General features: G+C 57.6%; 3 protein-coding genes and 1 pseudogene across 7 annotated transcripts in view; 2 read left to right on the forward strand and 2 right to left on the reverse strand.

Moving 5' to 3' along the window:
• The first annotated feature begins 853 nt into the window (after positions 1-853).
• LTK (leukocyte receptor tyrosine kinase) lies at positions 854-8,939 on the forward strand. The gene is made up of 20 exons (XM_070239101.1): positions 854-1,000; positions 1,555-1,698; positions 1,797-1,968; positions 2,431-2,581; positions 2,726-2,872; positions 3,011-3,167; positions 3,242-3,424; positions 4,370-4,468; positions 4,865-5,017; positions 5,454-5,549; positions 5,842-6,040; positions 6,557-6,647; positions 6,777-6,841; positions 7,026-7,155; positions 7,251-7,348; positions 7,490-7,582; positions 7,684-7,785; positions 7,888-8,022; positions 8,098-8,188; positions 8,300-8,939. The coding sequence occupies exons 1-20, from the start codon at positions 958-960 to the stop codon at positions 8,624-8,626; spliced, it is 2,676 nt and encodes an 891-aa protein (XP_070095202.1). The 5' UTR covers positions 854-957; the 3' UTR covers positions 8,627-8,939.
• Positions 8,940-9,018: 79 nt separating this feature from the next.
• ITPKA (inositol-trisphosphate 3-kinase A) lies at positions 9,019-24,916 on the reverse strand. Of its 5 annotated transcripts, none has more exons than XM_070239065.1 (10): positions 24,793-24,916; positions 22,973-23,093; positions 18,477-22,783; positions 17,041-18,383; positions 11,053-11,149; positions 10,751-10,967; positions 10,404-10,608; positions 10,092-10,193; positions 9,753-9,824; positions 9,019-9,636 (listed from the first exon to the last, which is right to left on the reverse strand). In XM_070239065.1, the coding sequence occupies exons 4-10, from the start codon at positions 17,527-17,529 to the stop codon at positions 9,433-9,435; spliced, it is 1,386 nt and encodes a 461-aa protein (XP_070095166.1). In that variant the 5' UTR covers positions 17,530-18,383; positions 18,477-22,783; positions 22,973-23,093; positions 24,793-24,916; the 3' UTR covers positions 9,019-9,432. The 5 variants fall into 5 exon arrangements, with proteins under 5 accessions (XP_070095166.1, XP_070095169.1, XP_070095185.1 ...); XM_070239068.1 differs by having other exon boundaries at positions 24,721-24,856; XM_070239084.1 differs by lacking the exon at positions 18,477-22,783 and having other exon boundaries at positions 24,721-24,856.
• On the forward strand, positions 22,818-25,695 carry LOC138918258 (large ribosomal subunit protein uL23 pseudogene; annotated as a pseudogene).
• RTF1 (RTF1 homolog, Paf1/RNA polymerase II complex component) overlaps positions 25,665-27,966 on the reverse strand; it is a 42,708-nt gene continuing 40,406 nt past the window's right edge. Inside the window, exon 18 of the mRNA XM_023619581.2 lies at positions 25,665-27,780. Within this exon, the coding sequence (XP_023475349.1) occupies positions 27,674-27,780 (107 nt within the window). The 3' untranslated portion in view covers positions 25,665-27,673. The remainder of the gene's footprint in view (positions 27,781-27,966) is intronic.

A 27,966-nucleotide genomic window follows, 5' to 3' on the forward strand; every position in this document is an offset into this window, starting at 1 on the left:
TCAGAGACTTTACCAAGTAGCTAACTACTATAACTTCTTTTCTGCAGTGTTTTACAGTAAACGCAGGCCTCAGTCCTCAAAATTAGTATTTAGAGCACAAGAATGAGGACCCAAGACACACAACCACCCGAAGGCTAGTGGCCCTCACAGTTGTGGGGTGCCTTGTGGGCTACAGAGCAGTTTCTTTTTGTAGAATTTTTCAGGTGGTGGGGACACTGTCTCCAAGCAGTGGTGACCTGTGCGCCATCACCTGTTGGCTAGGGACACTAGTACCAGCAATCGGAGCTGCTGACACCAGGCCCAGGCCTTCGCCTGCCTTTCACAGCACAGTGAGAAGTTGTGCAGAGTTAACCCAGGCAACAGAATTGTATGAGGTGAACGCAGAGATCTATGTTCTTAAGGGTGTCGGGCGGTTCAGCCTGGCAGTCACAAAAGCCCTGAAAGACACAAGTAATGGCAAATAATGATGCCTTGGGGCAGTTTAAAGAACACTTTCCATGTGTCACCCCCACACCCCACCCCGAACCCCCACACACCACTGCACCACCACCACCAATGGAGCACACACCACACCACTCCTGCTGTGAGAGACCTGGAAGCTGGTGCAGGGTGTCTGGGGTGTGACTTGCCACTTTGTCAAAAGTGGTGGCACTTCCTTCCTACCCTCATAGCCACTACATTCCCTGGGGCAGCCAAAAGCAAACCCAGTGGCTCCAGGCAGAGAGCCCTTGGATGGAGGCTCTGCAAGGCCTGTCCAGGAAGGTGGGGACCTTGCTGCCCACACGCCCCGCCCTTCCCTGCCCAGCATCCCAGGGTCTGAGGTGGGTGTGGTCAGGCCGGCTTTAGGACCTGGCGGTGACTAGCGAGCGGCCGTACACTCCTATAGGCGGCAGTCCGGACCGAAGTGGCAAGGTCTGAGCCTACCTACATCCCTAGCTGCGGCGGGCTGAACAGGCGATGGGCCGCTCGGGCTGGCTGCTGCTGTGGCTCGGAGCCGCGGGTAAGTGCCTTCTAGCAGTCAAGGAACCGTCCAGCCAGAAGCACCTTCCTAGGGTTAGGGATGGCGGTCGCGACAGACCGAGTCCCAGTGGCTCCTCCAGAGGCCTCCACCCGTCGCGGCCAAAGCTCCCAGGCCCGTGTTCCTAGAGTGCATGCTGAGAAGCGCGGTGCCTGCCTGAATCCCGGACCCGGATCGTGTCGCTTGGGAAGGAGGGACAGGCCCTGGGGTCTCAGCGCCGCCTGTGGGCGGGACCGCCAAGCTAAGTGGAGGAAAGGATGGGGTGCCTGCAGGACTGAGGTCAGTGCGGCCCCCAAGTCATCCACTGGGAAGGGCTCTCCAGGGGAGAAACTTGCGGTATCAGTGGGCATCTTGCGGAGCCTCGGCGACCAGAGCTGCGTCTTGGCCGGCTTCCAAGCGCTGGAGTGCGCTGGCTAGGTGGGGTCGGGGGCGTGGCCGCAAGAGGCAAGGGCTGGCTGTCGAGAGGTTCTATTTTCCGTCTTCCATTAACATCCTGCCCCCTCTCCCAACCCTGCTGTCTCCCCGTCACCTTTCAGGCACAATTCTCTGCTCCAGCTCGGAATCCCAGGGGCCTTTTCTGCCATCCTCGCTCCTGCCGCTGCCAGCTCCAAGCCCCCGGGTCCCGAATGTCACGGCCCCACTTACCGGCTCGGAGCCAGCCTCTCCCCTAATTCATCGAGGTGAGCTCCGAGCTCCTTCCTCCCGTCTGCGCTCACCACGCCCAGGCCTTCGGGCCGGGCAGGTGCTCTACGACCCTTCCCTCCCTCCCTGCTCTCAGGCACCCACGGGCCCTGGCGGTTCTCCACCTGCGGGGCCAGTGGTCCGCGCGGGCCCACACAAACACAGTGCGACGGGGCCTACGCCGGCAGCAGCGTGGTGGTGACAGTGGGGGCCGCCGGGCCTCTGAGAGGAGTGCAGTTGTGGCGGTCGCCCGGCCCCGGCCAGTACCTGTAAGTGGACAGCAGGGATGGAGGTGGGCGGAGCGCTGGGAGTCGGAGGTTCTGCGGTCAGAGGAACCAAGGCCACCTGCGCACCACATTGCGTCTTAGGGCCTTCCGCAGAGACCTGCGGAACGGGCGACCTTGACTGTCCCTTCTTCCAGCGGAACCCGGGGAAGGGTCGCAATAGTCGCCACCGAGTTAGCTCGTACCCGGGAGCCTTTCCCGGCCAAGCACAGGGCCCCAAAGCAGCGGCGGCGCCAAGGGAAGTCTCCTAAAATAAGTGTGCAACTCTCCTAACTTTTCGGTGTGCAAACCTAGTCTCCCCATCCCTTCAAAATGGACTGCGGCCTCTAAGGCCTTCAGATGAGAACTTCTGGAGCCTCCTCTGTCACAGTCTCTGCCCCGGGCGGGCGGCCTGAGGACCGACGGCCGGTGGTCGAGGGCCGTGGACTCAGCGCCCGCTTTCCGCAGGATCTCAGCCTACGGCGCGGCGGGCGGCACAGGCGCCAGAAACCACCTGTCGCGGGCGCACGGCGTCTTCATCTCGGCCGTGTGCTCCCTTCGTGGTGGGGAGCCGCTTTACATCCTCGTGGGGCAGCAGGGAGAGGACGCCTGTCCGGGAGTAAGCCGAGCCTGCGGGAAGGGGGCGGTTCAAGCGCCCCAGGGCGAGGGCGCGGCGGAGGCAGGGGTTCTCCTTGGTACAGAGACACCAGCCCTTCGAGGCGGGGGTCCCGCGCGCGCTGACTCCGGCGCGCGGTGCCCGCAGGGGAGCCCGGAGAGCCGGCTCGTCTGCCTAGGAGAGTCTCGGGCTGCTGAGGAGCACGTGGCGACGGATGGGACCGAAGGGGTCCCGGGGTCGCGGCACTGGGCGGGAGGCGGCGGGGGTGGCGGGGGCGCCACCTACGTCTTTCGGGTACGTTGGGGTCCCAAACCTCTTCCCGCGGGCGCGCACACACGAGCTCTCCGTATGGGCTTGGGGGTCCCCATATCCCGGGGCCTGGCTGGGCCCTCGCCCGGTGCCGGGTCCTCTTGACGGCCGCTGGCCCCGTAGCTGCGCGCCGGCGAGCTGGAGCCGCTGCTCGTGGCGGCCGGAGGAGGCGGGCGGGCCTACCTGAGGCGGCAGGACCGGGGCCGGACGCAGGCAGCCCCGGAGAAACTGGAGAACCGCTCGGCGGCGCCCGGGAGCAGCGGGAGAAGCGGGGCGGCAGGTGAGGGCGCGGGGCCGCGGGGGAGAGGGACGTGGTCCCCATCCGAGGCCGGCCATCCTGCTGTCTCTCCGCAGGTGGAGGCGGCGGCTGGACGTCGCGGGCCCCCTCTCCGCAGGCCGGCCGCTCCCTGCGGGAGGGGGCCGAGGGCGGCCAGGGCTGCGCAGAGGCCTGGGCTACGCTGGGCTGGGCAGCGGCCGGAGGCTTCGGGGGCGGCGGCGGGGCCTGCACTGCGGGCGGTGGCGGCGGCGGCTACCGGGGTAGGTGCATCCTTGGGGAGGGCAGCGGGGAACCCTGGGTGAAGTGAGGTTAGAGCCTTAATACAGGCAGGAGTCCCTCAAAAGGCTAAGCGGGAAAGGCATTAGGCCTCGCTCCTTCCAGGCCAGAGCAGGTAGAGTAATAGCTCTTAGGAAAGGAGGTCACATAAGTTGCAATTCATACATGCAGAGAGAACTCCTTAGATTTTCATTTAAATCCAGGACCTTTTCCATCACAACAGATCCCCTCCTTGTTCTGCAGCAGCCCCAGAAGCTTAGAGCTGGCTGAGTTAGCAAGCTGGGCAGGCAGGCAGACAGGCAAGGATGGTTTAAGTCAGTAGTTCTCCAAGTGTGGTCCCTGAGTCAGCAGCATCAGCACCACCTAAGAGCTTGTTAGAATTGCAAATTCTCAGCCCGCCTCAAACCTACTGAGTCAGAAACTCTAGCGGAGGGTCCCACCATCTGTGTTTTTATCAATCCTCCAGGTGATTCTAATACACTCCAGAGTTTGGAAACTGCTAGTGTAAAGAAACAGAGCCTTTGTGTCTGTCTGGGCTGTACTATTCATACATACTTTATACACATCATCTGCATTATCACAGAAGGGGAATATGTGGGTTGGGCCTCTCCCATTTCATAACTGAGGACGTGGGACCAGAGAGATTCAGACAGACAAGGAGCGTCCCAGCCCACCTGAGCCAGGCCTTCAGGTTCAAGCTGGTTACTCCCTCCCCACCCCCCACCCCCATCTCTGGCCTCTTGGCTCCCAGTTGTGAGCTGGCAGCACCTGTATTGTAATGCTAGTGTAGACAAGGTCACACTGGGATCTCCACTGGGAGACTTCAGCTTCCCCACTGTTCATAAGCCAGCTTCCCAGCTGTGAGGCAGCTGTGTGCTCCTTCCTCCCCCCATTTTGTAGCCAAACCTTCTATCACTTTTAATTTCCAGGGGGTGATGCCTCAGAGACTGACATCCTCTGGGCTGATGGGGAAGATGGGGTGTCCTACATACACCCCAGCAATGAGCTCTACCTGCAGCCTCTGGCAGGTATTGGCCCCTACCCCCCACCTTTCAGCCTGGCCTAGCCCTTTTCCTCAATCCCTGAGCCCACACCCATCTGAGCCACCAACTCTGCACTGTGAACTACCTGTTCTTGCACAGCACAGGAACACCTGGGAACTGGACTGCCAGTTGTGATGCTGGTATGGGGCATTCTGGGGTGCTTGTCAAGTATCTCCTTAATATGAATTTTCCTCAAAAACCTGGGAGCTCAAGGATCCCAGAAGAGGGAGTATGCAGGCTTACCAAAAGTCCCCCAAGCCCTCCCACCATGGTTAAATGCCAGGCCTTGTTCCCAAGTTCGGGGCTAGAATTATCCATGTAGCTGGAAAAAGTGTGTATGCTCCCTGCCTCCCTCTGCAATATCAGTTCTTGTACTCATAGTCACGGAGAACCACGGAGAGGTGGAGATCCGCCAGCACTTCAACTGCAGTCACTGCCTTCTGAAAGACTGCCAATGGCAGGGGGAGCTCCAGTGGGCCGAATGCATGTGCCCAGAGGGCATGGAGCTGGCTGCAGATAACATCACCTGCATGGGTATGGCCTGCCTTTGTCCAGGGTCTGGATTCCTGGGGCCCTGGCCTGGGAGGAGCTACAGGGCACTGGGAAAGATGCCTGCTGTGTGCCAGGCACCAGGTTGGGTACTGGGCAGGGGACTAGAGGTGCAACAGGGCATGCTCTGCCTTCAAGGAGCGTGTAGGCTAATGGTCTAATGTGGAGGGGAGATATCTACATCTATGTCACATCTGCATATCTAGAGCTAGAGCTAGATCTGTCTCATGGGGACAGTTGCCATGGGAGGTGTAAAGTGTGTTAGGGGTTCTCAGGAGGCAGAAGTTGTGTTTGTCCAGGATAAGTGGGGAAAGCATCATGGAAAAGTTAACTCTTGAGCTGAGTCTTGAGGCGTGGCTAAAACTTGGGGTGGAGGGACAGAGAGGAGCTTCCCACTGGAGGTGTCTCTCTTTCTCCCTAGACCTGCCCACCCCACCAGGCCCTCTGGTTCTGATGGTGGCTGTGGTGGTGACCTTGACACTGAGCCTCCTTATGGTGTGTGTGGTCCTGATTCTGGGTATGGAAGCATCCAGCAAGCATGGCTGATTCAAGGCTGCCCACCTCTCCACTGAGCTGTGATGAGCTTCTGTGGGGTCCCAGTGGCAGACACGGTTGATTTTAAGACCCCTACTCCCAGCAGAGTAGTGATGGGCTCCTCTGGGTTTCTAAGAGTAGAAGCAGCTGGGGAGGCCTGGGGGAAAACATTTACCTTAATGGGCATCTGGAGAGGGGTCCTGGGCAAGGGGAAGCAAGGCAGAGTGGGCCTGATGGGCAGGTAGAGAGTGTGCCATTGTCCCTCCCACCCTCAGTGAACCATCAGAAGTGGCAGGGCCTATGGGGGACGAGGCTGCCAGGCCCTGAGCTCATGGAGCTGAGCAAGCTTCGAACCTCCACCATCAAGACAGCCCCCAACCCCTACTACTGCCAGCTGGGGCTTGGCCCGGCCCAGTCCTGGCCTCTGCCCCCAGGGCTTACCGAAGTTTCCCCAGCCAATGTCACTCTGTTCAGGTGAGTTCTCCCCCTCCTTCTGAGAACCTGTGCTCTGAATCCCCACCCCCAATCCCATTCCCTCCTGTGGTGAATTGTGGATTCCAGAGAGCATCTGGCCCAAACCCCTTGTGTAGAGGAGATGGAGGCCAGAGAAGCTCCAAAAGGGAAAGTAACTTGTTCAAGGTCAGCTGTCATCCCCAATTCTGGGATGGTAGGAAGCCTAGAATCTGAGTCCTTTGGAGCAAAGGTTGCCTCCTCCCCAGGGTGTCTGCAAGGACCTAAAGGAAGGCCTCCCCACAGACTCCCAGACCCACTCTGACCCCACACCTGCCTTCTCTTCTGCCCTGGCTCTGTGCGTAATACGGCCCCTGCAGAGCTTGAACTTGGGGACATGCCATGGTGCAGAGAGAGCTCAAATCCTCAGATAGGGCCACCTGGGCATATGGAGGGGATGGGAGGTAAGGAGGCACTAGACCCTCTAGGACCCTTCCCATGGCCCAGGCACCCACGCCCTTCCAACCTGTCTTCCTGCAGAGCCCTGGGCCATGGTGCCTTTGGAGAAGTCTATGAGGGACTGGTAACTGGCCTTCCTGGGGACCCCAACCCCCTGCAGGTGGCTATCAAGGTGAAAGGGGGCAGGACTTCTGGCTGTGGGTAGGAGAGCAGGGCTCTGTGGAGGGAGGAGCAATTCCTGGCACTAGGCTTCAGCCCGCCCTCCTGAAGTGTCATGAGCTCTGTGCTCTTTTGCTCCCAGACTCTGCCAGAACTCTGCTCTCCTCAGGACGAGCTGGATTTCCTCATGGAGGCACTCATCATTAGGTGCACCTGGGGCCGGGGTGGAAGGTGGGAGGGAGGTGCCGGGAACTGCCCGCAGGAACAGCCTCTCTTCACCCTGGGGCTGAGAGGCAGCAAGGCTAGGGACACAGGTCCTCTCTAGTTTTGTGGAGCCTGGAGCATGGTTTCTCTCCCTGCTGGTGATGGGGTATGTGCACCACTCACTCAGCAAGTTCAGCCATCAGAACATTGTGCGCTGTGTGGGGCTCAGCCTCCGGGCTGCCCCTCGCCTAATTCTGCTGGAGCTGATGTCTGGAGGGGACATGAAGAGTTTCCTGAGGCGCAGTCGGCCGCACCTGGTGAGTCCCTTCTCCCAGCCCTTCAAGCCCCTCTAAAGACCCTGACCACATGTTCCCAAACCTGCATGGACTGATGTGCCCTCTGCCCGACCCAGGACCAGCCGTCACCTCTGGCCATGCAGGATCTGCTCCAGCTGGCCCAGGACATAGCCCAGGGCTGCCACTACCTGGAAGAAAATCACTTCATCCACAGGTTGGATGTGATCTTGGTTCAGGGGACCCCCCAGCCCAACTTCCTCCCCAAGGAACAGCCCTTCCACATAACTTTTAAGGAACAAGATCAGGGCTGGAGCTTCTGAGTTCCAGCTGTGATTTTTTTTGCCCAACTCTTCAGGGACATTGCTGCCCGGAACTGCCTACTGAGCTGCACAGGACACGGTCGAGTGGCCAAGATTGGGGACTTTGGGATGGCAAGAGATATCTACAGGTGTGGGGCCTGGGGAGGTGGGGAAGGCTGCTGCTCCAGGGGAGTTTACCAGCACCCAATGGCATCTGAATGACTCATCACTCCCTTCTTCCCTCCTGTAGAGCCAGTTATTACCGAAAGGGGGGCCGGGCTCTGCTGCCTGTCAAGTGGATGCCCCCAGAGGCCTTCCTGGAGGGCATCTTCACATCCAAGACGGACTCCTGGTGATAACACGCCCTCCTCCCTCCCCTGCCTTGGGCTACCTCATGTGAGGGAAGGGGAGACTGCCTGATGGGCTTCATTTGATCCCCCCACTCATGATGCAGGTCTTTTGGGGTGCTGCTCTGGGAGATCTTCTCACTGGGCTACATGCCCTACCCTGGGCGCACCAACCAGGAAGTGTTGGACTTCGTTGTCGGAGGGGGACGGATGGACCCTCCCAGGGGCTGTCCAGGGCCTGTGTGAGTATGGAGTGTTGCCCAGAGAAGGCGGTCCTTCACAGCCACTGGTGGGCACGAACTCCTGCCTTCCCCCAGGTACCGTATCATGACCCAGTGTTGGCAGCACCAGCCTGAGCTCCGCCCCAGTTTTGCCAGCATCCTGGAGCGCCTTCAGTACTGCACTCAGGTGTGCCCCTGACCTGCCCTGACCATCCTGGTCTTGGGGGTAAGGAGGGAAGCCATAAAACAAAGCTGTGGCCCCCTTGTGGCCCCCTGCTCCTCTACCCTCCTATTACAGGACCCTGATGTGCTGAATTCACCCCTGCCAATGGAGCTTGGGCCCACCCTGGAGGAGGAAGGAGCTTCTGGACTGGGGAGCAGGTCTTTGGAGGGCTTACGATCCCCACAGACCCAGGAACTGAGTCTGGAGAGCTTGAAGAGCTGGGGAGGGAGCCTCCTTGGCCCCTGGCTGCCCTCTGGCCTCAAGCCCTCCAAAATCAGGGGCCTCCAACTACAGAACCTTTGGAATCCCACCTATGGCTCCTGGGCCCCAAGGGGCCCTGAGGGTGAGGACTCAGGCATTGACGGTAGCAACAGTTCCTCTCTGCACTCCTCAGGCTTCTAGGTGGCTTCTTATTTCAGTAGCCTCTGTCCCCTGCAGTCTGTGCTGCATGTCTGGGCCTGTCTCAGGGCTGGCCTGGCACCACTGGAATCTTCATCCTGGTAACCAGCCCCAGGCCTCCTGCCGAAGAGCTTGGCCACCCCCAGACTTTGATCTTGGTGACTAGAGGCCACCCCCCTGCTCCAGGTGTGGGCAGGGAGTTGAAATTGCCTCCTGCAGGAAGCCAGCCTCTGGACTGCCCTTTCCTCATGAGAGTCCTTCGCCTGGGCAGCCCCCAGCCCTACAGATGCCTCTAATAAAGAGCTCTTCTCATATCCTCCAGTGGTCTGAGTGGATGTGAGGGATGCAAAGGAACTAAGAAAGAGGGGACCAGAGGAGGGGGGAGGAGACCTGAGTTGCCAAAGCTGGTGTCTTTCTTTTATTGGGAAGGGGAGTCCATTGTAGTGTGGGAGGTTAGACCAATAGATCTAGTGCCTGCGAAATAAAATTCATTATCTGGCCTCTCTGGAGGGGTATGGAGCCCCTTCAGAAGAGCTGGGCTGAGGGAGAAGCCCGTTGTCCCACTCTACCCCGCCCCTCCCCCTTTAAATTAGTGTCATCCGCTCTGGGAACGCTGAGGCTTGTATGGGGAACAGCCCCCGGCACGTGCAGTGCGTCCCGTCGTGGTTGGCACCTGGCCCTGCTGGACCGTGTGAACCGCCCCCGCACCGCGGGGTTTCAGTCTCTCGCCCTCATGCTCTGCGGCGGGGACGCAGCCGCAGGTCCATCTGTCAGACCAGCCCGGTCCACGCGGGGACAGAGGCCCAGCCTCATCTCTCGGCCAGGCTGGCAAGGATGCCAATGAGATTGTCCAGCCCCAGCAAATAGCCGTCCTCGCGGTTGCCCTCCTCCCAGGGCCGCCGGTGGTCCAGGGTCTGGCCGTTGGGGAGGGGCGTGGTCTTGCCGAAGTCGATGAGCCACACACCGGCGCGATGGCAGTGATCATGCACGAAGAGGAGCGAGCTGCCTATCACCTGCCGAGCCCCACACAGTCAGGCCACGGGCCCTTTCCCGGAGCAGCCCCCCATCCTGTTCCCTCTGTAGACCCCTCACAGACCACAGACCAGGCACCTGAGGGTATCCCACTTACCTCATGCCTCCTAAAAAACTCGGAGACCTCCAGGGTGTCCCGGATCTGCTGCAGGCGGTTCAGATACCTCCTCTGGAGAGGGTAGGGTAGGAGAGGAGGGCAAATTAACTAAACGCCAATTGAGCCTCTGCTAATGTTAGGGTCCAGGATGGCTGCTCGGCTTGGCAAATACCGTCATGAGGAAGACACAGGCCCCCACGTGGCGCGCAGCCCGGAAGAGCAGGAACGTAAAGCAATTACAACACAATGCGATAAACGCTACCATAGGGGTCACTAGGCGAGGGCACCCCTCAGTTCCAGGCTCCCCTACATCTCATGGTTCTAGGATCTAGCGCTCACCAGCACTTCTGCATCCCCTTGCACAAACTCCTCAAAGACGCGGATCACCTGTTCCCGGCTTCGCGTGGTCTTGAAGTCGGTGCTGCAGGATCCGTCAGCTTTCTGAAGGAGGTGGGACAGGAAGTGTCAGGGGCCCCGTACCCACCCGAGGGGAGAGGATCAGGTTAGAGCCACGGTACCTCCCGGGACCTTTGCTCCCAGGGACAGCAAGACGGCCGCCAGAGGGTGCCTCTTCATGGGCTGGGGGGTTGCCAGGAGGGCTGGAGTGGAGGAAGGGTCGGGGCGGTGCAAAGCGAAGCAGGCCTGGCCTACCTTGATGCCCTCGATGCGGAAGCCAAGCGTGGTGCTGGAGCTGATGCCTTCTCGCCACTGCATGTAGCGCGGCTTGGTGACGGCGCGCTGCGCGTGCTCCTCCTCGGTGGGCGCCGCAGGGTCTACCGCCAGCATCTTCTTGTACATGTCCTTCCGCAGCTTGGGCCGCTCGCGGGCTTTGGTCAGCTCCTCTTCCAGGTAAGTCCTACCGGGGCGAGGCAGCGGCGGGGCGTGAGTGGGGGCACACATGGACCCCGTCGAACTTGACCTTGGACACGGGGTAGAGCGCTCGTTCCAGCCCTGGGCCTCCCGCCCGGTCCCCGCCTGGCCCGGCAGGGCCCGCGTACCTGACTCCCATCTTGCAGTCAAGTACGCAGGGCCCATCGAAGCCGTCGAGCAGGTCCTGCAACTGCAGGTAGCTCTCGCCATCGCGCTCCACCACGCCGTGGAAGGCAGGCACGCAGCCGCGCAGCGCGTCCGCCATGAGCCGCGCCAGGCAGTAGCGCTCCGGCTCGGAGCTGCGCTTCAGGATCAGCCCGCTGGTGCCCGCCGCCTTGAAACTCCCTGCAGATGGGCGTCAGTTAGCGCCGCCTAGTCCCTTCTTCCTCCGGACAGCCACCCTCCCGACCCGCGCCTGCCCCGCGCTCACCTGTGTGCCCAGCCAGCTGCACCCAGGCGTAGCGTTTCTTGAAAGGGCTCATGACAGGCAGATTCACCATGGTCCGGATCTTCTGCCAGTGGCTTTTCTGAAAGCAACACGGTCGCGGTCTGCACGTCGACGTCTCAGCAATGCATACGTCCTCCCTCTGGAACAGGGTCTCGCCCTGCTTCACCCCACCCCACCCCACTCCACCCCACTCCACCCCAGCCCACTGCAAGCAGCTAGGGCCAGATGATTCATTCATTCATTCAAAGAAAGTTTACTGTGAGCCTGTGTGGCGGCACGGGGTGGTGACAGATATCCAGCTTCTCGAATGTGCTGAGAAGAGCCCTGGGCTTAGCCTCAGAAGGCTCAGGTGTGCACCCCAGTTCTGCTGCTCGAAAGCTGCGTGGGCAGGTTATTAAACTGCTCTGTCGAGGTTTTAGAACTTTTGTGAGCATGAGAATCGCCTGATGGTCACCTTTAAAAATACAGATTCTCAGGTTGACCACAGGGAAGTAGGTCTAGGGTGGGACCAAAAATTTGCATTTCTACCAATGCCTCAGGAGATTCTGAGGCCTGAGAAACAAGCCCCTGGGTGTCAGTTTCTTCATCTATAAAATGGGGAAATAACCTCTGGGTTGTTGTGAGTAGTAAGTGACACTTGAGTGTAACAGGCTCCTCTCACCCCATTCCTCGGCATGAAGCAGAAGCTGGACAAATCTGGATTATTGATTCATTCACTTGGGACCATCGGTTCCTCTCATTTAAGGAGACAGACAAACACAGAAAAAAACCTTTACAAAGGCCCAGGGCAGGGAGGTCAGCCTGGCAGGGCCTGGAGAAAGAATGGCTTGGGACTCCCCGAGACCCTCTTGGTATGTCTGGATGCGGTGTCACTCCTTGCCAGTTGGCAAGGCCCAGGGCACCCTTGCTCTTGATCTAGACTCAGAAACCTGAGTTTTGAAAACAGGATGCAGGGCTGAGGGCCTGTCATCTTAGGTGAAACTGGGAAGGAAATGTAGATTTTGGTGTATTTCTTGCCTCATGACCATTGCTTCTGGCCTCCACCCAGTCCTGAGAGCATCTCATACTCTGGACCTTTCCTCTACCCACCCAGATCTCATCAGTCCTGTGTCTACCCTCTGAAGTACACAGGTTTGCTCATCCACACTGTGTGCCTGTCTTTTAGAGGAGTTCCACATGTGTGCCCCCACAGGGCTGGAACCCAGAACTCCAGCCTCACTGACCACAGAGAGTTCCAAGAGTGGGAGGGAGAACTGAGGCAGTGGCCTAAGCAGGGGAAGGCTGCTGCCCACGAAGCCCTTTCCCGTGGGAGAAGATGGGGGTTAGTGAGAGTACTGGATGGGTAGTCAGGAGTTGGTTCCAGTCCTGGCTGTGTCACTTTCTAGCTGAGTGAACCCAAGTGAGAATTTCATCTGTGTGAGCTTGTTTTCTCTGGGAGGACATAGCTGCTGCCATAACCCAAGGCACCGTTTACTGATGGCCTACTGCATGCCAGGCACTTCTCATCCTGCATCAGTCAGCTTTGCTCCTGTTTTCCTACTGAAGTCCCTACATGGCACACCAGGGTGTGATCACGTGTTCAATCCCCAGGGATCTGGGGGTGTAGCCAGAAGCAGCCCACTAGAAGCATGACATCTCGTTCAAAATTCCCTTTTTACTCTTTAAATATATGCAAGGTTTGCATTATGCTGCATAATAAATCCAAGTTTTCTTCTAAAACTCCCACTTCCAAATCCTCAAATAAAATTCCAGGAAGAAGTATGTGCCATGTGTACTCAGCAGCACCATCCTATACTCTCTTCCCCCACACTCATGTGAGAATCAGGAGGATGATGATGATGCACATGCATAGCCAGTGCATGAGGTGGGGGTGTTATTGCCATTTTACAGAAGGAGACCAAGGCTCGAGGAGTGAGCATCCCCTCACTCACTGCCTCCACCCCCCTAGTCTCTGGCTTAAGCTCTCTACCAGCCCAACCCCCTCCTCATGTTCCAACTGCCCCAGCAGCTTCCAAGTCCATGTTACCACCTGACTCCCTTTGGGGGTCGAATGGGACCTGACAGGAGAGAGAGCTTTGTACAAGGTGAAGTGATTTGCAGCCACAAGGTGGTGTAAGTATTTTCATCCCTGGGGAAACACTGAGATCTGCCTTGGGACCCCTCTCTGTTGACTGGACGCCTTTGCCTTCTTCCAAAGGAACGAGTTTAATGGTGGGGCTTCAGGCAGCTTTAGGGACCTACTGTCATAATTTGGGGGACAGTAGGACTAGAACAGACTTAGTCAGAGGGTACATCTAGTTCTACAGCCCCCGCAGTGGAAGAGGGAACCAGCCCTGGGTTAGGTGAGATGGGATAGCAGCAGCATCCTTTCTTCTGGGATCATGTGGGAGCAGTGAGTGGGGCTGGAAGGTGGAAGGTGGGCCTGGTAGAAGAGGATTTCGTACCCGCAGTCCTGGGCTGCTGGCACTTTATTGACGTGTGATGATAACACAGCATCATCACTTGCTCCCGAGATGAGGTAAAATGGGGTCATCACCGACTCTCCCTATTTTGTGAGGATCATATTAGCCAACAGCAGTGAAGACTAAGGCTGGTTCCAGCCATGCAGGTTACATAGGGCTTTCATACCTGTCATGTCATCTGAGCCCTCTTAGCCACCTCCCGAGGTTGGTATCACCGGGTTTAGCTCCCCAGCCAGTAATGGATATGGTCAAACATGGAAGGAATTGATGTCGTGGAACTCACTGCCATCTTCATCTTAGGGAGCTACCTCCTCTAGGGAACGTGATGTATATAAAAAATGCATGTGTCCTAAAAGACTCCTGGAGGATCCTTCTTCAGTGGGTGGGTGGGGACTTTAGCACACAAACAACAGCAGGGAAGATATTTTTGAGCAGGTAAGGCTTTTATTGTATGGATATCAGAAAGCAGATTCATTATGTTACCAAGTAAAATCTAGCTTAAAAGAGGGCCAAAGCCCCATCCTCTGGCCAGGTCTACTCCCCACAGAAGTCTAGGAAACCAACTCACAGTCAGAGGCTACAGGGCATCTTGGGACAAAGAGCCCAGAAGAGTTGACTGTGTGAAAGAGTCTTTGATGAAGGCACAGGAGGACCCTCTGATAATTCCTCACCCCTGGGGCTGGACAGGGAGCAGCACTCTCTGAGCAGGGCTTGGCTGGACCCTAGCCTCAGACTCTCCTTTGTCTTAGCTCCATCTGGAAGCCCTGAGGACTCCTGCTTCTTATCTCACACCATACACTCAGGGTCTCTTCTGCCAGAACAGCCTCTTTGCTGTCTTTGGTATTCATCCCCTTACTTCCCGATTCCCACTCTTTACCTCCAACGATGCAGTCTGAGGATGAAGCTATGGACCAGCCCAACCCCCACCCCATGTTCTCATTGCCCTATCAAACTAGCACTCCCTGTGGTGGTGGTGGTGGTGAGAGCAATCAGTTTCAATTTATAAAATGATTTGCACTAAGGTATAAGTGACCCACGACTTCACCCTCCCAGGGGCATTTGCTTTTTAAAAAAGAAGTCTGTTAACCTAAATTCTGCTCTATAATTAGTGAAAAGTGAAGTGTGGGAGTTTTGAGTCCAGGACAGGATGGCATCCAGGTCTCCTTACCCATCCTGGAGCACTGAGAGAAGAGAAGCAAATGAACAGGAGCCAAACACCCTCTCTTCTGCTAGGGCAACCCCCCAAAATTGTTCTAAGATAAAGGCAAGGCCTAAGAATAGGCAGCCAGCTGCCCTTGGGGATAGACCCCCAACTCCTCTCCTGGCCTGTCTGGGTTTCCCTGCCCATAGCTTTTCCCTCTACCAAGGGAAAGGCCTCCGGAGGGGAGGCACGCTGCCCAGTCTCGACTACCCTGGGGGAAGCCCAGCTCCAGGGAGGCTGTGCCGGGCTCCTAGGAGGAGAAGGGAAAGGATGTATGTGCCGGGCAGAGGTAAGGTAGGGCCTTCCCAAGGCTCCTGCTCTGCGCTATTCCTGTTACCCGCCCAGGCCTGGGTCTCAGGGGCTGGCGAGCTGGGAGCTCCCCGAGCGCCGCCTCAGTATCTTTCCCGCAGGTGCATCCTCCATGGTCAGCCAGCCGGCGGGCTCTACCTCCAGCCTGGGGAAGCCCTGCCGGCAGCCTGCGCGGGCGCTGTGCCGCCCCCGGACCGGACACGAGGCAAAGTCCGCGCCGGGCCCTCCCACGCGGACGCAGGCGGCCTCTGTCAACAGCCCCGGGCTTATCTGCTGCCGCCGTGGCTGTTTGCCTTCGGGGAGGCCCCAGCGGGCTGGGGGCTGAGAAGGCCTGAGAGACGCCGCCTTGGAGCAGGAGGGGCCCTCAGCGGCCATCTGCGCCAGCTCCTGGCCGCGCCAGCAGACGGCAAGGCCGAGGGTGGGCGAGGCCGGCCGAAGACGCTCAGGGCACAGCTGCCACTAGTCCCTGGAGTCGTGCCCCAGCCGGCTGCCTACGGTGCACGCAGGCCTGGGCCGCGGGACCTCCTCTGCCTGCTGGCGGCTGCCTCCGTGGCGCCCTTCCTCCTGCGCCCGCCTCTCAGCTGTCAGAGATTTGAGCGGGGGAGCGGGGACCCAGAGCTACTGCTCCGGATTTTCGGAGGAGGAGGGGAGGGAGGTGTCCTCTCATTGCCCCACATCCCACCTCCTTGGAAACCCCTCGGCGGCACCTGCCTCCCTACATGGGCCGGGGTTGCACGAGGAACAGTCACGGGTCAGGAGTACCCTTACCCCCCCGGGGAGGAGAGAGGGACTCCCTGCACCCTACACCTGGCGGCGGGGTGTGTTTCTGCTCTATGAGACTTTTTTTTTTCTCTTGTGTCACTTACAAACCATGCAGCCCTCTGAGTAGTGTAGGTCTCAGGGGGTAACTGAGTCACAGACCCACTGCAAGTGTTTACAGAGTCTCCCCCGCCTCACCCAATCCGAGCGTGCAGCGGGGCGCGGGTTCAGCAGGCCCAGGTCGAGCCCCAGAGCTCTCCCCCAACGCCGGCGCGCCACTGCGGCTCTCACCGCCCTTCTGGGCAGGCCAGGAGCCACCAGAGCCGGCGGGGCGCCCTTCGCCTCCCTCTCCGTTCCAGGGACACTTGCATAACGTGCATCTAAAGCAATTCCTTCGCGTTAACTACGGGTAGTTATTTAAAGTATTTGGCCTTGGTTAAAACAAGGGGGACGAGACGGCAGTCCTGGGCGCCCGCCGCACACCCCTAAGGGGCAGGCACTGGGAATGACTTCACCGCATTCTGGCGAGGGTTATCCGAGGGTCAAACCTGGACCCGGAACATCCATGCTACCAGAGGCGGAGACTAGGCTGATACCGACCTTTCAGCCTCAGTTTACCTTCTTCCAGGCCACAATTAGGAGCAGTAAACCGGGAAAGGCTGCGTTCCGCTCCCTGCCGGAGCTCCCAGCCCCGCGCCCCTCCCTTCCCCGCGTCCACGCCGCGTGCGGGCGCCGGGAGCAGACGGCGGCGGCTCCCGAGCAGAGCCTGGAGCGCCGCTCCACTCCCACTCAGGAGAGGGAACCGTGGCAACGGCGGGGGTGGGGCCGCGGCGCGGGAGAGGGGGCTGGGAGAGAGGGAGCTCGCGCGCCCCTCTCCCTGCGAGAGTTCGCGGGGCAAGGCCAAGCCCCTCCGATGCCTTCGGCCCCACCTCGCAGCCAGCAGGTCGCGCTCCCCCCTCCCCACCCGGTCCCCGTGGCCGGTCGCAGACTCCTCTTCACTCTCCTTCTTAGACGCCCCAGGACCCAGGCCGCGACCCGCCCGTGGAACCGGGGTGAAAATTGCCAAGGCGAGAGGTCGGCCTGGCGCCTCCCTCCGAGCCCCACGTTTCTCCTAAACAGTGAGAATCCGACCCTCCGCGGCGGGCGCTCGGGGAGGAGTCGGTCCTGGGAGAGCTCAGAGCTGGGTCCCCCGCGCGCGGCCTCCGCGCCCGGCGCCGGCCCCGCCCCCGCGGCCCGTACCTGCCCCAGCTCCTCGCCGGCTTCCAGCTGCACGTTGCCTCGGCTCCGGCTCTCGCTGTCGCTCAGCAGATCGTCCTCCGAGTCCTCGGGCAGCGACGAGGAGCCAGTGGAGGAGAGCGACGAGGTGGAGAGGCGGCGCGGCTGCTGCAGGTGCGACGAGCCCACGGCCGGGAGACAGCCGCCCTCCGGCTCGGGCGGCCCGGGGCTGGCCGGGGGGACGTCCGGCTCCTCGGCCGTCACAGTCAGCTGCGGGATCACCGGGGCAGGGGGAGCCCGCGGAAGCCCGTTGGGGACCCGTCCCCCACGCCGCTTGGCCCCGCGGGCCCGGGGATCCCCCGCGGCGGCGGCGGCAGCGACCGCGGCGCAGCGCGCCTCGAAGAGCAGGCGCAGCTCCCCGACGCTCCGGCGCGGGGCCCGCTCGAGCCCCGGGCTGCAGGGGCCCGCGCCTCCCGGCCGCGCCATGCCCGTCGGGCCCCCGGGCAGTGTCATTTCCCGGCACGAGAGCCGCCGCGGAGCCCACCAGCCCGCGGCGCGGCGGGGACTGGAGGCGCTCGGCGCCCCAGGCTCGAGACTGCCCCGAGGCGGAGCCTGCGCGGCCGCCCGCCCGGGCCCCGCCTCGGCCGCGCCCCCCGCCCACTCCTTTCGCTTTCAGAGAAAGCGCGGGCCTCCGCCGGCCCCGGCCCGGCGGGGAAGGCTCCCTGCTGCTCCTCGGGTGGCCGGGAAGCCCAGACCTCGTGCGCGCAGACCCAGGACCTGGCCTTCGCGGCCTCTCAGTGCCCGCCCTCTACGAGACGGGAGGGGCCGCTCCGCCCCCGGGCGCTACTGCCTCGCCTGGCTCTGGGGCTGGGAAGGATTTCTCCTGGCTGCTCAAGGGCCCTGACCTCGCAGGGGAGGAGCTGGTCCTGCTCTTGCCCTCCCACCCAGTCCTTTCCGCGTTCCGTTCATCCTGGGCCGAGGCTTCCAGGTCTCCGGGGCTTTCCTGCCCCCGGGGCTGCTTCAGTGTAGAGTTCAAGGCAATCGGCTTCCCAAGGAAGCCTCCCCACAGGGCTTGCGCCCAAGTGGGGACTCTGTCCCGGAAGGAGCTGAGGCTTCTCCCCTTCAGTTCCTCACTTCTCAGAGGGCAGAGATTAAGGTCGGGGAAGGGGCCTGGATCTCCCCCTTCATCCCTGCGGCAGCATCCCTGGCTACAGGCTGGGGGGGCGGGGAGAGGTGCTGAGCCTTTCTTCCTCCTGTCCTTATGGAGTTCTGGGCTTGGAGTCCGCTGTGGGGCTGTAAGCAAGTCATGTCACCTCCCTGGACTGCTGATTCTCCTCCGCAAGGTTGTGGTCCACCGCACGGGATTGCTGTGAGAATAAAATAAAATGAAAGATGAGCAATCTCTAAAACGTTAGCGTAGTTTTAGTGTGGGTGGTACAGCCGGTCTCAGCTCACTCTACCTGTGATTTTCGGCAGTCTCTTCACCCTTCTGAGTCCCATTTCCTCTCTTGTGAATTTAGGAAAACCTCATGTGACCCGCAGAGTTGTGGCTGTGGAACTGCAAGGAGAGCGCTGCTGGTGGTAAAGTGTTTCATACACAGCAACATGCTCATCGGTGGCATCGTTGTAGTGGGTCTTGGCCATTTGACACGTTCGTGGTCAGCTGAACTGCAAGGCTGCTTTGAGTAGAAGTCAGTATTTCACAGCATTTCCTGTCTTCCCCAAAATGCCAGGCATGAGGATCCTTCATCAGGGGCCTGGTGCCTGGGGGTCTTTCGGGATACCATGGTGAGAGCGCCCCCAGAAGGATTGCCTCTGATGCTGATGAAGGCCAAAGGGCGGAGCTTTCCTTCTCTTATCTCCCTTCAGCCAGGAGTCAAGGATGGGCCAGGAGGAGAGAGAAGGAGGGTTCCGACAGAGAATGGGAAACTTCAGCAAAGAAAGAAGGAGAAGATCCTGGGAGAACTGATGAAGAAAGTAGGAGTAGAAGAAACAGTGGGAGGAGGGAGAAGAAATGGAGGAAATGAAGGAATAGGAGAAAGAAGGAAATACAACAGCCTGAATACTTGAGTCCTCTGCGGAGAACCTGGAGAATCACAGGGCCACCTTCTCTGGTCGCAGAGATCTGGAGGAGCCTTTGTGGGAGGGGTGTGCTCTAGAGCCTGAGGGCCCAGAAATACCCGTGTCTCCTGCACTCACTTCTCTCCCTCCTTCCCAGCTACCCTGGTCCGTGGTGGGAGCTGGGAATGTACTGCCCTGGGTGGTAGGGGGGACGCTGGGGGCCAACTCAGGGTAGGGAGAGTGAGCAAGGACCTGTCAGAACTGGAAAGTGAGGAGGGAAGTGAGAGGAGGGAGTGTAAGCTGCCCACATGTGTGCCAGCCAATGCCTGGGCAACAGTGGTGGAGGCACCAGCAGGCTGGGAGCTGCTCTTTGTCCTGGCTGCCAAGGGAAAACTCAGGGGCAGTTCCTTTCCTTTGAGTGCCAGGCTCTAGCCCAAGGGCCGGCAACTGAAGAAGAGCTCTTTGCAATCCCAGCCCAGGTGTCCCAGGTAAGGGCAGACCTGGGAAAGGGTGCTGAACTGAGAGCTACTTTCACAGCCTTTTAGAGTGGGAAGGGTGTTTAGATGCTTCCTGTCCTCCTCATTCACCATAGAGAAGTAACAAAGGGGTTAAGTGACTCAGCCAGGGAGGTTAAGGCACTTGTATAAGGCCACACAGCTAGTTGGTGGAAAAGCCAGAGTGTGCCCTGGCTAGGTCCCCTGACTCCTATTCCTGTACTGTGCTCAGTTTCTTTCATCAGCATCTTGTAGCTCAGTCCCTAATTCCTTATCCAATGAGGGCAGAGTTGTCCTCCACCTAACACAGGCAGAAAGCATAAGGGCACATACTGGGGCAGGGCCTGGGGGTCCCAATAGAGCTATGGGACAAGGTCAAGGGGCTCTCCTCTCCTCTTAGTCAAGCCAAGAATGACACTTCAAATCCTGGAATCTTGTTCTTTGTGCCTCAGTTTCCCCAGTCTTCGAGGCTGTGAGTAGAGGGATGGGGTGAAAATCAGACCGAGAGCTGTGTAGCTGTGGAAGCAGCCTCTGGTGTGCTGCACAACATGGTGAAACGGGAGCCTAGAAGAGTGTTTCAAGGTTTCGATGGTCATTGGATGGCTGATCTGAGACAGGACGTGGGAGTCCCTCTGCCTCATCCACAAGGCCAACTGCATGTCTGAAGAGAGAACTGAGCTTTCTTTTTCTCAGCATCTCAGTTCAGGGGTCCTCCTCCTGTACCCTAGGGGCCTGCATCCTGGGGTGTCTGAGTCTTCACCCCTCTCTATGGCCTTCAGGATTTATCAAGCCTGAGAGCGACATCCCTCCTGTGAGGTAACAACCCTGGGGCACCAAACGTGGGAAGGGGGAGCCTGGAAAATGGGATGTGTGAGGTGAGGGGTTTCTGCGGGCCTGATCTTATTCCCTAGCCTGCCTCATTGAGCTCTGCCCCTCCTCTACCCCACCCCCAGGGCAGCACCAACGGCCCCAGGGGCAGGAGCAAGGTGACTGCTCCCCATCCCCTGCCAGGCCCAGTGCCAGTTTCTGCTTCCCAAGGCTGCAGGCAGGGCCTCTTACCTGGGGCAGAGAGGATGGAGCGTAGCCTTTGACCTGTACTCCTGAATGGGCCGCCTGTAGCTTTGAGAGGACTTGAAGGCCTCTCCAGAGAGGGCAGAGTCTCTATGGGGGGTGTGTGTGTGTGTGGGTGTGCGCGTGCGTGTGTGTTTGGGGGACAAATGTTCCTCTAGACCAGGTCGTGCAGGGTCTCATTCTAGTCCACCACTCCCAGACATGCTCTGTGGGGCTTGGCGTCCTCCAAGGACTTTCTGACCTCAGGATTCCAATATTCTGTGACAATACCTGTGATTCATTCATTCATTCACAGAGCAAACAGAAACTTCCATTGAGAAGCTGCTATGAACCAGGCATTGTGCTGAGTGAAAGGGACATAGGAATGAGGAGCTCCTTTGATGACCCCTCCTTACTGGGAGCGGTGGTGTATCATTTTACATGGTCTTCTGGAGGAAGGAAACCAGAAAGGATCCAACCAGAAAACAGGCCCCAGGATGCTAAATGGCTGCAGTTACTCTCGTTTCCAAGGAGCTGTCAGCGAGACCTTGGTCTGTCAGCTGCTTCACACAAACCACTCCGCAACCCTGGTCAGTCTGATGCCCTTCTCTGCCCAGAGCATAGCAGAGAGGGTGCTGGGGGGCTGGCCAGAGCCAGGGCCAACGGACACGTGAGTCTGGGGAAGAATGGGAGGTCTCCTTCCTCCTGGGGAGAGGAGCGAGTGGCTGTCTTCACCTGACAGCCCCAGACCCCTTGCCCTGCCTTTGGGTTTCTCCTCCCCACAATCACCGGCCCCATAATAGATAGACTTCGTGGGAATATTCTGGGATTGGGTGTTAGGATAGTTTAACAGGACTAGCGATCTAGCAGCATTCGATGACCCTCCATCCTCTGAGTCACTCTAATCAAAAACGAACAAAATGTGTCACCACACCTGTGTATGCGCAAGAAGAACATTTTCTCTCCTGACACACTTCAGAAACAAGGTTCCCCATTCCTCCCAGGAGCCTGTGTTCCTGTGGTTCTCCCTGCTCCCTCTCTCCAGAACTCAGAACCCGCAAAGTCTCTCCCAGTGGCCAAGCGGAGGCAGAAGGGACTGGGAGCATCTGAGGTCAGGGACGGTGTCGAGGCGACTGCTCTAAGAACGCGGCTCAGACTGCACCGACGGCTCGGCCCCCCATGTCCCCACCAGGGCACCTCCCCAATTTTGTGACCGCAGCGGGTGGGCGCAGCCCGATTCCATGTGTGATCTCTCTGCCTGCCCTCGTGACCTCCCCCCCAGTGCTCCGCGACCAAGTCCACAGAGCATCCAGCGGAGGAAGAACCGGGAGCCGCCGGGAAGCGGCGCGCAGACTCCGGGTCCGGGGAGGGAGTGCCCGGTCCGCGGCGCACACGCTTCCACCTGACGCCGCGGTTTCTCGCGGCCTCGGGTGGAACCCACAGGACTGGCGTCCGGGGCTGCTCCTGCGGGCGGCGTCCGCGCCCCGGGGTTTCATTCCCGCATGCGCTGCGGTCCGGGAACAGGATGGGAGCGGCGCGGTGGGGTTGAACGCCCCAGAACGTTGCCGCTCCCGCTTTCCCCCCGCCCCTCTTCCCTCCACCACGTTTATTGGGCATTAACTAAGTGCCAGGCGGCGCTGGGTGCTGGGGCTATGGAGAAAAATGCGGCAGACACAAGCAGCTTCCAGACTAGGGGTGCAGACTCACAAATAACAGTACAGCGTGGTGAGTGAGCCGCCTGGAGGTGCTCCCAAACCCGAGCGGGAGAAGGAGATCCGGGAAGGCTTCCCGGAAGAGGTGACTTTTCAGCTGAGCGCTGAAAGACGAGGAGGCGTTCTCCAGGAAAATGGATGGAGATACATAGCCAGTGCGTTCCAGGCAAGGTGAATGTGTGTGTGGCCTAGCAAGATGTGTGTGCTGAGCAAAGCAGGGTCATCAACAGCTAAAAGAGTGGAGGAAAAAAACCCCTGATGTTTTGAAGAAGGCACAGAGATAGTTAGCCACCACGAGAAGGATCAGAATTTTGTTAGACTTCTTTACAGTTATTTTCCGGTAGGGTATTGTTTTTATGTTTTAAACACTCTTGGTGGTTGCCAGGTGGCGGTGGTGACCTTCGGAGTCAATGATGGCTGGGAGCAGGATGACGTTTTCAGCCTGGCCATCTGCAAAGAAGGGGTGTTTTTCGGGGCTGGAGAGAATAGCAGCAACAAGAGGCAGGCCAGGAAGATGGCGCCGAAAGCGAAGAAGGAAGCCCCTGCCCCTCCCAAAGCCGAAGCCAAAGCAAAGGCTTTGAAGGCCAAGAAAGCTGTGCTAAAAGGTGTCCAGAGCCACAAAAAAAAGAAGATCCGTACCTCACCCACCTTCCGACGGCCCAAGACACTGCGGCTCCGAAGGCAACCCAAGTATCCTCGGAAGAGCGCCCGCGAAGAAACAAGCGTGACCGCTATGCCATCATCAAGTTCCCCTTGACCACTGAATCAGCCATGCAGAAGAGAGAAGACAACAACACACTTGTGTTCATCGTGGATGTCAAGGCCAACAAGCATCAGATCAAACAGGCTGTAAAGAAGCTCTGTGACATTGATGTGGCCAAGGTCAACACCCTGATCAGGCCTGATGGAGAGAAGAAGGCATATGTTCGACTGGCTCCTGACTAAGATGCTTCGGATGTTGCCAACAAAATTGGGATCATCTAAACTGAGTCCAGCTGGCTAATTCTAAATACAAGTTTTTTTTCACTATAAAAAAAAAAAAGAGGCAGGCCAATGGCAGGTCTGCTTCTCTGGGTGGTTCCCCAGGGCGGCCCGCCCCAGTGCCCACCTGTGGGAACCTCAACCTGGAGGAGGGTTTCTTGGCCCCGAGGTAGGGGCTGCCAGGAGTCTCTGGGCTGAGCACTCCAGCTTCTGGTCGTGCCTCTGCCCCACGCCCAGGCTGGGGCTGTTCTCTTGCAGCTGCCGCCCCCTGCCTCTCCTGGCTGCCCCCTCTATCCCCACCCCTGCCACTCTGCCCCACAGTCTCTCCTCTGAGGCCCAGTGGCTTCCACTCTCACTAACAACAGCATTTACCAGACCCCCACTGGGGAAAGGAAGACTTAATCTTTAACACAATCCTGACAGATCTTCTATTAAAGATGGGGAACTGCAGCTCAGAGGAGTTAACTAGCTCAGCCCCAGGTCATGTGTGGCAGAGCTGGGATATGAACCCTGCACTGAGCCTGTGTCTTGTGGCTCACCCTCGGGTCCAGAGCACCATCTGTAAGCCCTAAATGAGCCTATGCTACAGAGGCTAAGCCCCTTCGCTGGGCCAAGAAACCCCACCTCCAGGGTCCACTCAGCGGCACAGGGGCTGGCCTGGGGAACCTTACAGAGAAGGCAGGCTGCCGCTGTTCCCTCCAGCCCCCCAAAACTCTCCTCCCCAAGGGAGCTCAGTGGCCCACTTTGGTCGGGGAAGTCACACACAAAAAACTCTGAGCTGGGGGTTGCTGGCTTCCCTGCTCTGCTCCAGAAAGCTGCTGGACACCACCACTCAGGATTCCCTGAGGACAGCCACCCCTCCCCTCAACTCCGGAAGACGAAGTTGACTGACCCTGTACCCCTCTTCCCTCTGCATCCCTCTCTCCCAGGCAGTCAGCTCCCTTGCTCCCCAAGCTAGGCAGCTATGGCTGCCCCATAGCACCAGATTCTGGGAGATAAGTGGACTAGGCTGTCCTCTGCTCAGAATCCCTGCTCTCTAGAACCCAAGGGAGCCCACTGCTCCCAACAGGCGGGTAGCGGGAGCAGCAGGGAGTTGGAGAAAACCTCATGGGATGCAGCAGCTGAGTGAGCCCCAGGGACCCACCTCTCTCAACACCAGAGGCAGGCTTGGACTGGGCTCCTTCTATCGTGACTGTCACCTCCCACCTTCCCAGCTCTAAAGGGGAGTAGATGATACAGAATCTTGCTTCCTAGCTAAAACATGGTCAGAGAGGTCTGAGACGCAGCTTCAGGCACTGGGGGTGTGGCGTCCTTACAGATCTCCCCAGCTTGAAGGCTGTGGGAAGGATATCAATATTTCCTCCGTAGCCACACTCACAGCCCCTGGGTTCCCCCTTTGCACTCACAATAGGCAGAAAACAGGATAGCAGAGGAACTGCGCTTAGGCCAAATGAAAGCTGGAAGGACCAGACTCTCACCAGAGTGAGGCAGGGTTCCAGGGCCGACCTCGTTCCATTAAAGCTTGTCGGTATCTTCCAAAGCAGGAAGTCAATCAGGCCAATTGGAGGGTGCCCTGGGTCTAGACAACTACGACATACCAGAGAGGCTTCTGGGGAACCAGGCTGCTGGAGGGTTGAAACAGCCACTTTCACTTTGGGGGCGGACAGCTAAGAGAAGGGGACGGAGAGAAAGGAAGCAAAAGAGAGGCTTGCTTGGACTTTCAAAACATGACTTTGAGAGTTGCCACTCGGGATGCAATCTTTGGACTCAATGTGATCCCCTTGTTAAAACAGGGCATAAAGTTTATTTACAAATATCTGTACAGTTTTGAGTGACAGCTCAGGACTTCACAGAAACAAGAAAACAAAACCATTCTTTGAAGGGAAATTGCAGGCAGCAGACTTTCCCTGCACCTGTCAGAAGCAAGACAGACAAACAGACCTGTAGATGGTGAACTAGGCATATGGACGTTGGCCTTCTTGCTTTTTGGAAGGAAGTGAAAAAACAGCATTAGGTGCCACACCCTTCAACACTGAAACTACGTGGGGTGGGGGGTGGAGTAGGGGGCAGCCGCAGCAGCTCCCCAGCACAAGAGACTGTGAAGCACTAAGCAGCCCAGCTGGTGGGACAGAGCCAGTGTCTTGAGCCCGGTCAAGATCTCAGCTCCGAGGCCCTGCCTCCGCTGAGACTGGAGACAAGTCCCCAGTCTCGATTCCATCACCAAGCAGGCCACCCAGGTGGGAAGGTGACTTTCAGTCTTCTTTGGTTGGCTTTTCTCCCTGCTGTTTTGGCGTCTCCAAGTTTCAGCAGCTGCACGTGGGGAGGCAGTGGCAAAGGGGCTACAGTGTGATGCAGTTTTAATAAAAATTTTATTACACAGCCATAATGTAATCGACACTTCTCCAAATCCAAATGATACTAAATACAGATCTACATGGTGGATCAGAATGACTCCAGCAAATTATATGGATTCTATAATTTCATGTCTTTTAAAACCAGAAAGAAAAAGAAGTCCAAGTTTGTCATGATAGGAGAGGTCCCAGCAGCCTCTGAGACTCCGCCGGAGTCCAGGCAATGTTTAACAGTCTGTGATTCCACATTTACACAATAGTCTGTAAAGGGTTTCGGTCAATGGACTATTCAAGTATATATGATTTTAATGAGTCCATCACCACTCCTTTGCCCAAACAAACTGTGTCACAGCTACCACATAGCTGTGTTAGTCATATTTATCAATTTTACAGTCACAATACTTTTTAAAAACCATCCATTGCTGCTTTTTTTAAAATAAAAAAGTGTAAACTAAGTTAAAGCAACACTGAGGCTCTAGTGAACCCAGAAGAGTTACCAATTTCATTTTTATGATTAAATACAAATTGACTCCATGATTTCCCGTCATCCCACCTCCTTACAGGAGAGCAGGATGGAGCACACTGCAGGGCTTCTGGATTCCTCTCCCTCCGTGGGAGTCGGCAGCTCTCAGCTGTTCCTTTAGCTTAGTTCTTGGTATATATAGTCAGCTGTACTTTGTTCTGAAAAGATTTGTTAAATGCCACTTTTATTTACACTTGGAGCTTTACACCTGAGAATGATTATCAAGCAGTCAGCTTATCTCTTTTCAAACATTTCATAAAGACATACACACGTTGCTGGCCTCACCCTAGCTGCACAACAATATATATGCTCACCATATATATATATGGATACACACACACAGAACTGCACATGCTTGTAACATCTGCAACCTAGATCTTTTTGTGTTCGTTCTCTCCACATTCACGTTGAATACTTTCTCTTAAAAACAAAACAAAATGTTATTCTTGCTGAAACAGCAAAACAGAATCACTAGGAAGAGACAAGTACATGGAGTGGGAAAGAGACGTACTCCAGGTTCAGCTAAGAAGCTGTGGGCTGTACCCAGGGGATGAGCAGGACGCGTGCACTGCCCTCCCCAGCACCTGGCGTGGGCTGCCCTCCCACCTGCCAGGACACAGCGTACAGGGCATGGGCCACACTGGGGAGTTTCCTCGAGGTGGGGAGGTGCTGGGAGGAGGAGGGGGAGGGAGGTTACACAGCTACAGCAGTCAGGCCTGTTTAGTAAGAAGAATCACATTTAATGAGTTTCTTTCTTTGCAGTTTCAGATGCTCAAGTACAGCTGAAAAAAATCTGAAACAGCTATAGACCCATGACGGACTGATACAAAGAGTACTGCATTTTAAAAAAATGATAAAAAAATCCACACACTTACAGACACATACACACACACACACTCTCTCTCTCTCAAACAGACCCCCCCCGCCCCGACAAATGTACACTTTTTGGAAACTAAATTGGTTTTGAAAACCTCTCTTCCGCAGAGATGGGAAGCAGAGACAGAGGAGGAGAGAGGAAGCAGGACTGCAGGTGCCCAGTCCCCTCTCCCTCCACAAGGGTCGGTGCCAAACGTTCAAAGGTTGGGTCCACGGCAGCCGGCAGAGGAGACTGCCCAGTGTTGCTGCTGTCGCCACCAGGGGCTCAGCAAGAATCCCAGCTCCACGGTAATACTGAATGCGTGCAGAGTGGCCAATGAACGGTGCTGGTTTAAAAGAAAAAAAAAAAGCCAAACACAAATCTAAAGACATGGATAAAGCCCAAGAGAGCCCAGGTCCACACTGGGTGGGGCCTGGGAGTTGGTGGGAGATGGTACAGACAAGGGAGGTCTATACAGCAAATGGTTTATATTACAGATGACTGGCAGTTCAGAGTCTCTTCCCAGTTCTACTGCTGCTCCAGCCCAAAGAGGGCAAATGAAAGGAAAAGAGGCAAGGTGGGACACTGTGATGGGGCATGCAGGGTCAGGAGCAGCAGGCTGGGTGTGCTCAAATAAGCCCCCGTCGCTTTTTGTAGTCTTCCAAGTTCAGAGATCTCCTGGGAGCCCCGTCCTTGGCTGGCGGAGCCTTGGAGGTGATGGCCAAAGCCTTTGACTCTATGAGAAAGAAGAGAAAATTGGCATCTAAAGTACCTACAGAGTCCTTTATTTATTTTGGTGACGAAGATCAGCTCTGAGCTGACATCTCTTGCCAATCTTCCTCTTTTTGCTGAGGAAGACTGTCCCTGAGCTAACATCTGTGCCCATCTTCCTCTATTTTGTATGTGGGACACCTCCACAGCA

This window comes from Equus caballus, chromosome 1 (genome assembly GCF_041296265.1).
Source record: "Equus caballus isolate H_3958 breed thoroughbred chromosome 1, TB-T2T, whole genome shotgun sequence".
NCBI classification, from domain to species: Eukaryota; Metazoa; Chordata; class Mammalia; order Perissodactyla; family Equidae; genus Equus; species Equus caballus.

What these genes read in the sequence shown, in the direction of transcription:
- LTK (XM_070239101.1), top strand. Translation starts at nt 958, where the DNA reads ATGGGCCGCTCGGGCTGGCTGCTGCTGTGGCTCGGAGCCGCGG. An exon ending in CTACCTGCAGCCTCTGGCAG is followed by an intron (nt 4,469 to 4,864) that starts GTATTGGCCCCT and finishes TTGTACTCATAG; the next exon opens with TCACGGAGAACCACGGAGAG. An exon ending in GGCGCAGTCGGCCGCACCTG is followed by an intron (nt 7,156 to 7,250) that starts GTGAGTCCCTTC and finishes TGCCCGACCCAG; the next exon opens with GACCAGCCGTCACCTCTGGC.
- ITPKA (XM_070239065.1), bottom strand. Translation starts at nt 17,529, where the DNA reads ATGACACTGCCCGGGGGCCCGACGGGCATGGCGCGGCCGGGAGGCGCG. An exon ending in GCAGCTGGCTGGGCACACAG is followed by an intron (nt 10,968 to 11,052) that starts GTGAGCGCGGGG and finishes GCCCATCTGCAG; the next exon opens with GGAGTTTCAAGGCGGCGGGC. An exon ending in AGTTTTTTAGGAGGCATGAG is followed by an intron (nt 9,637 to 9,752) that starts GTAAGTGGGATA and finishes GGGGCTCGGCAG; the next exon opens with GTGATAGGCAGCTCGCTCCT.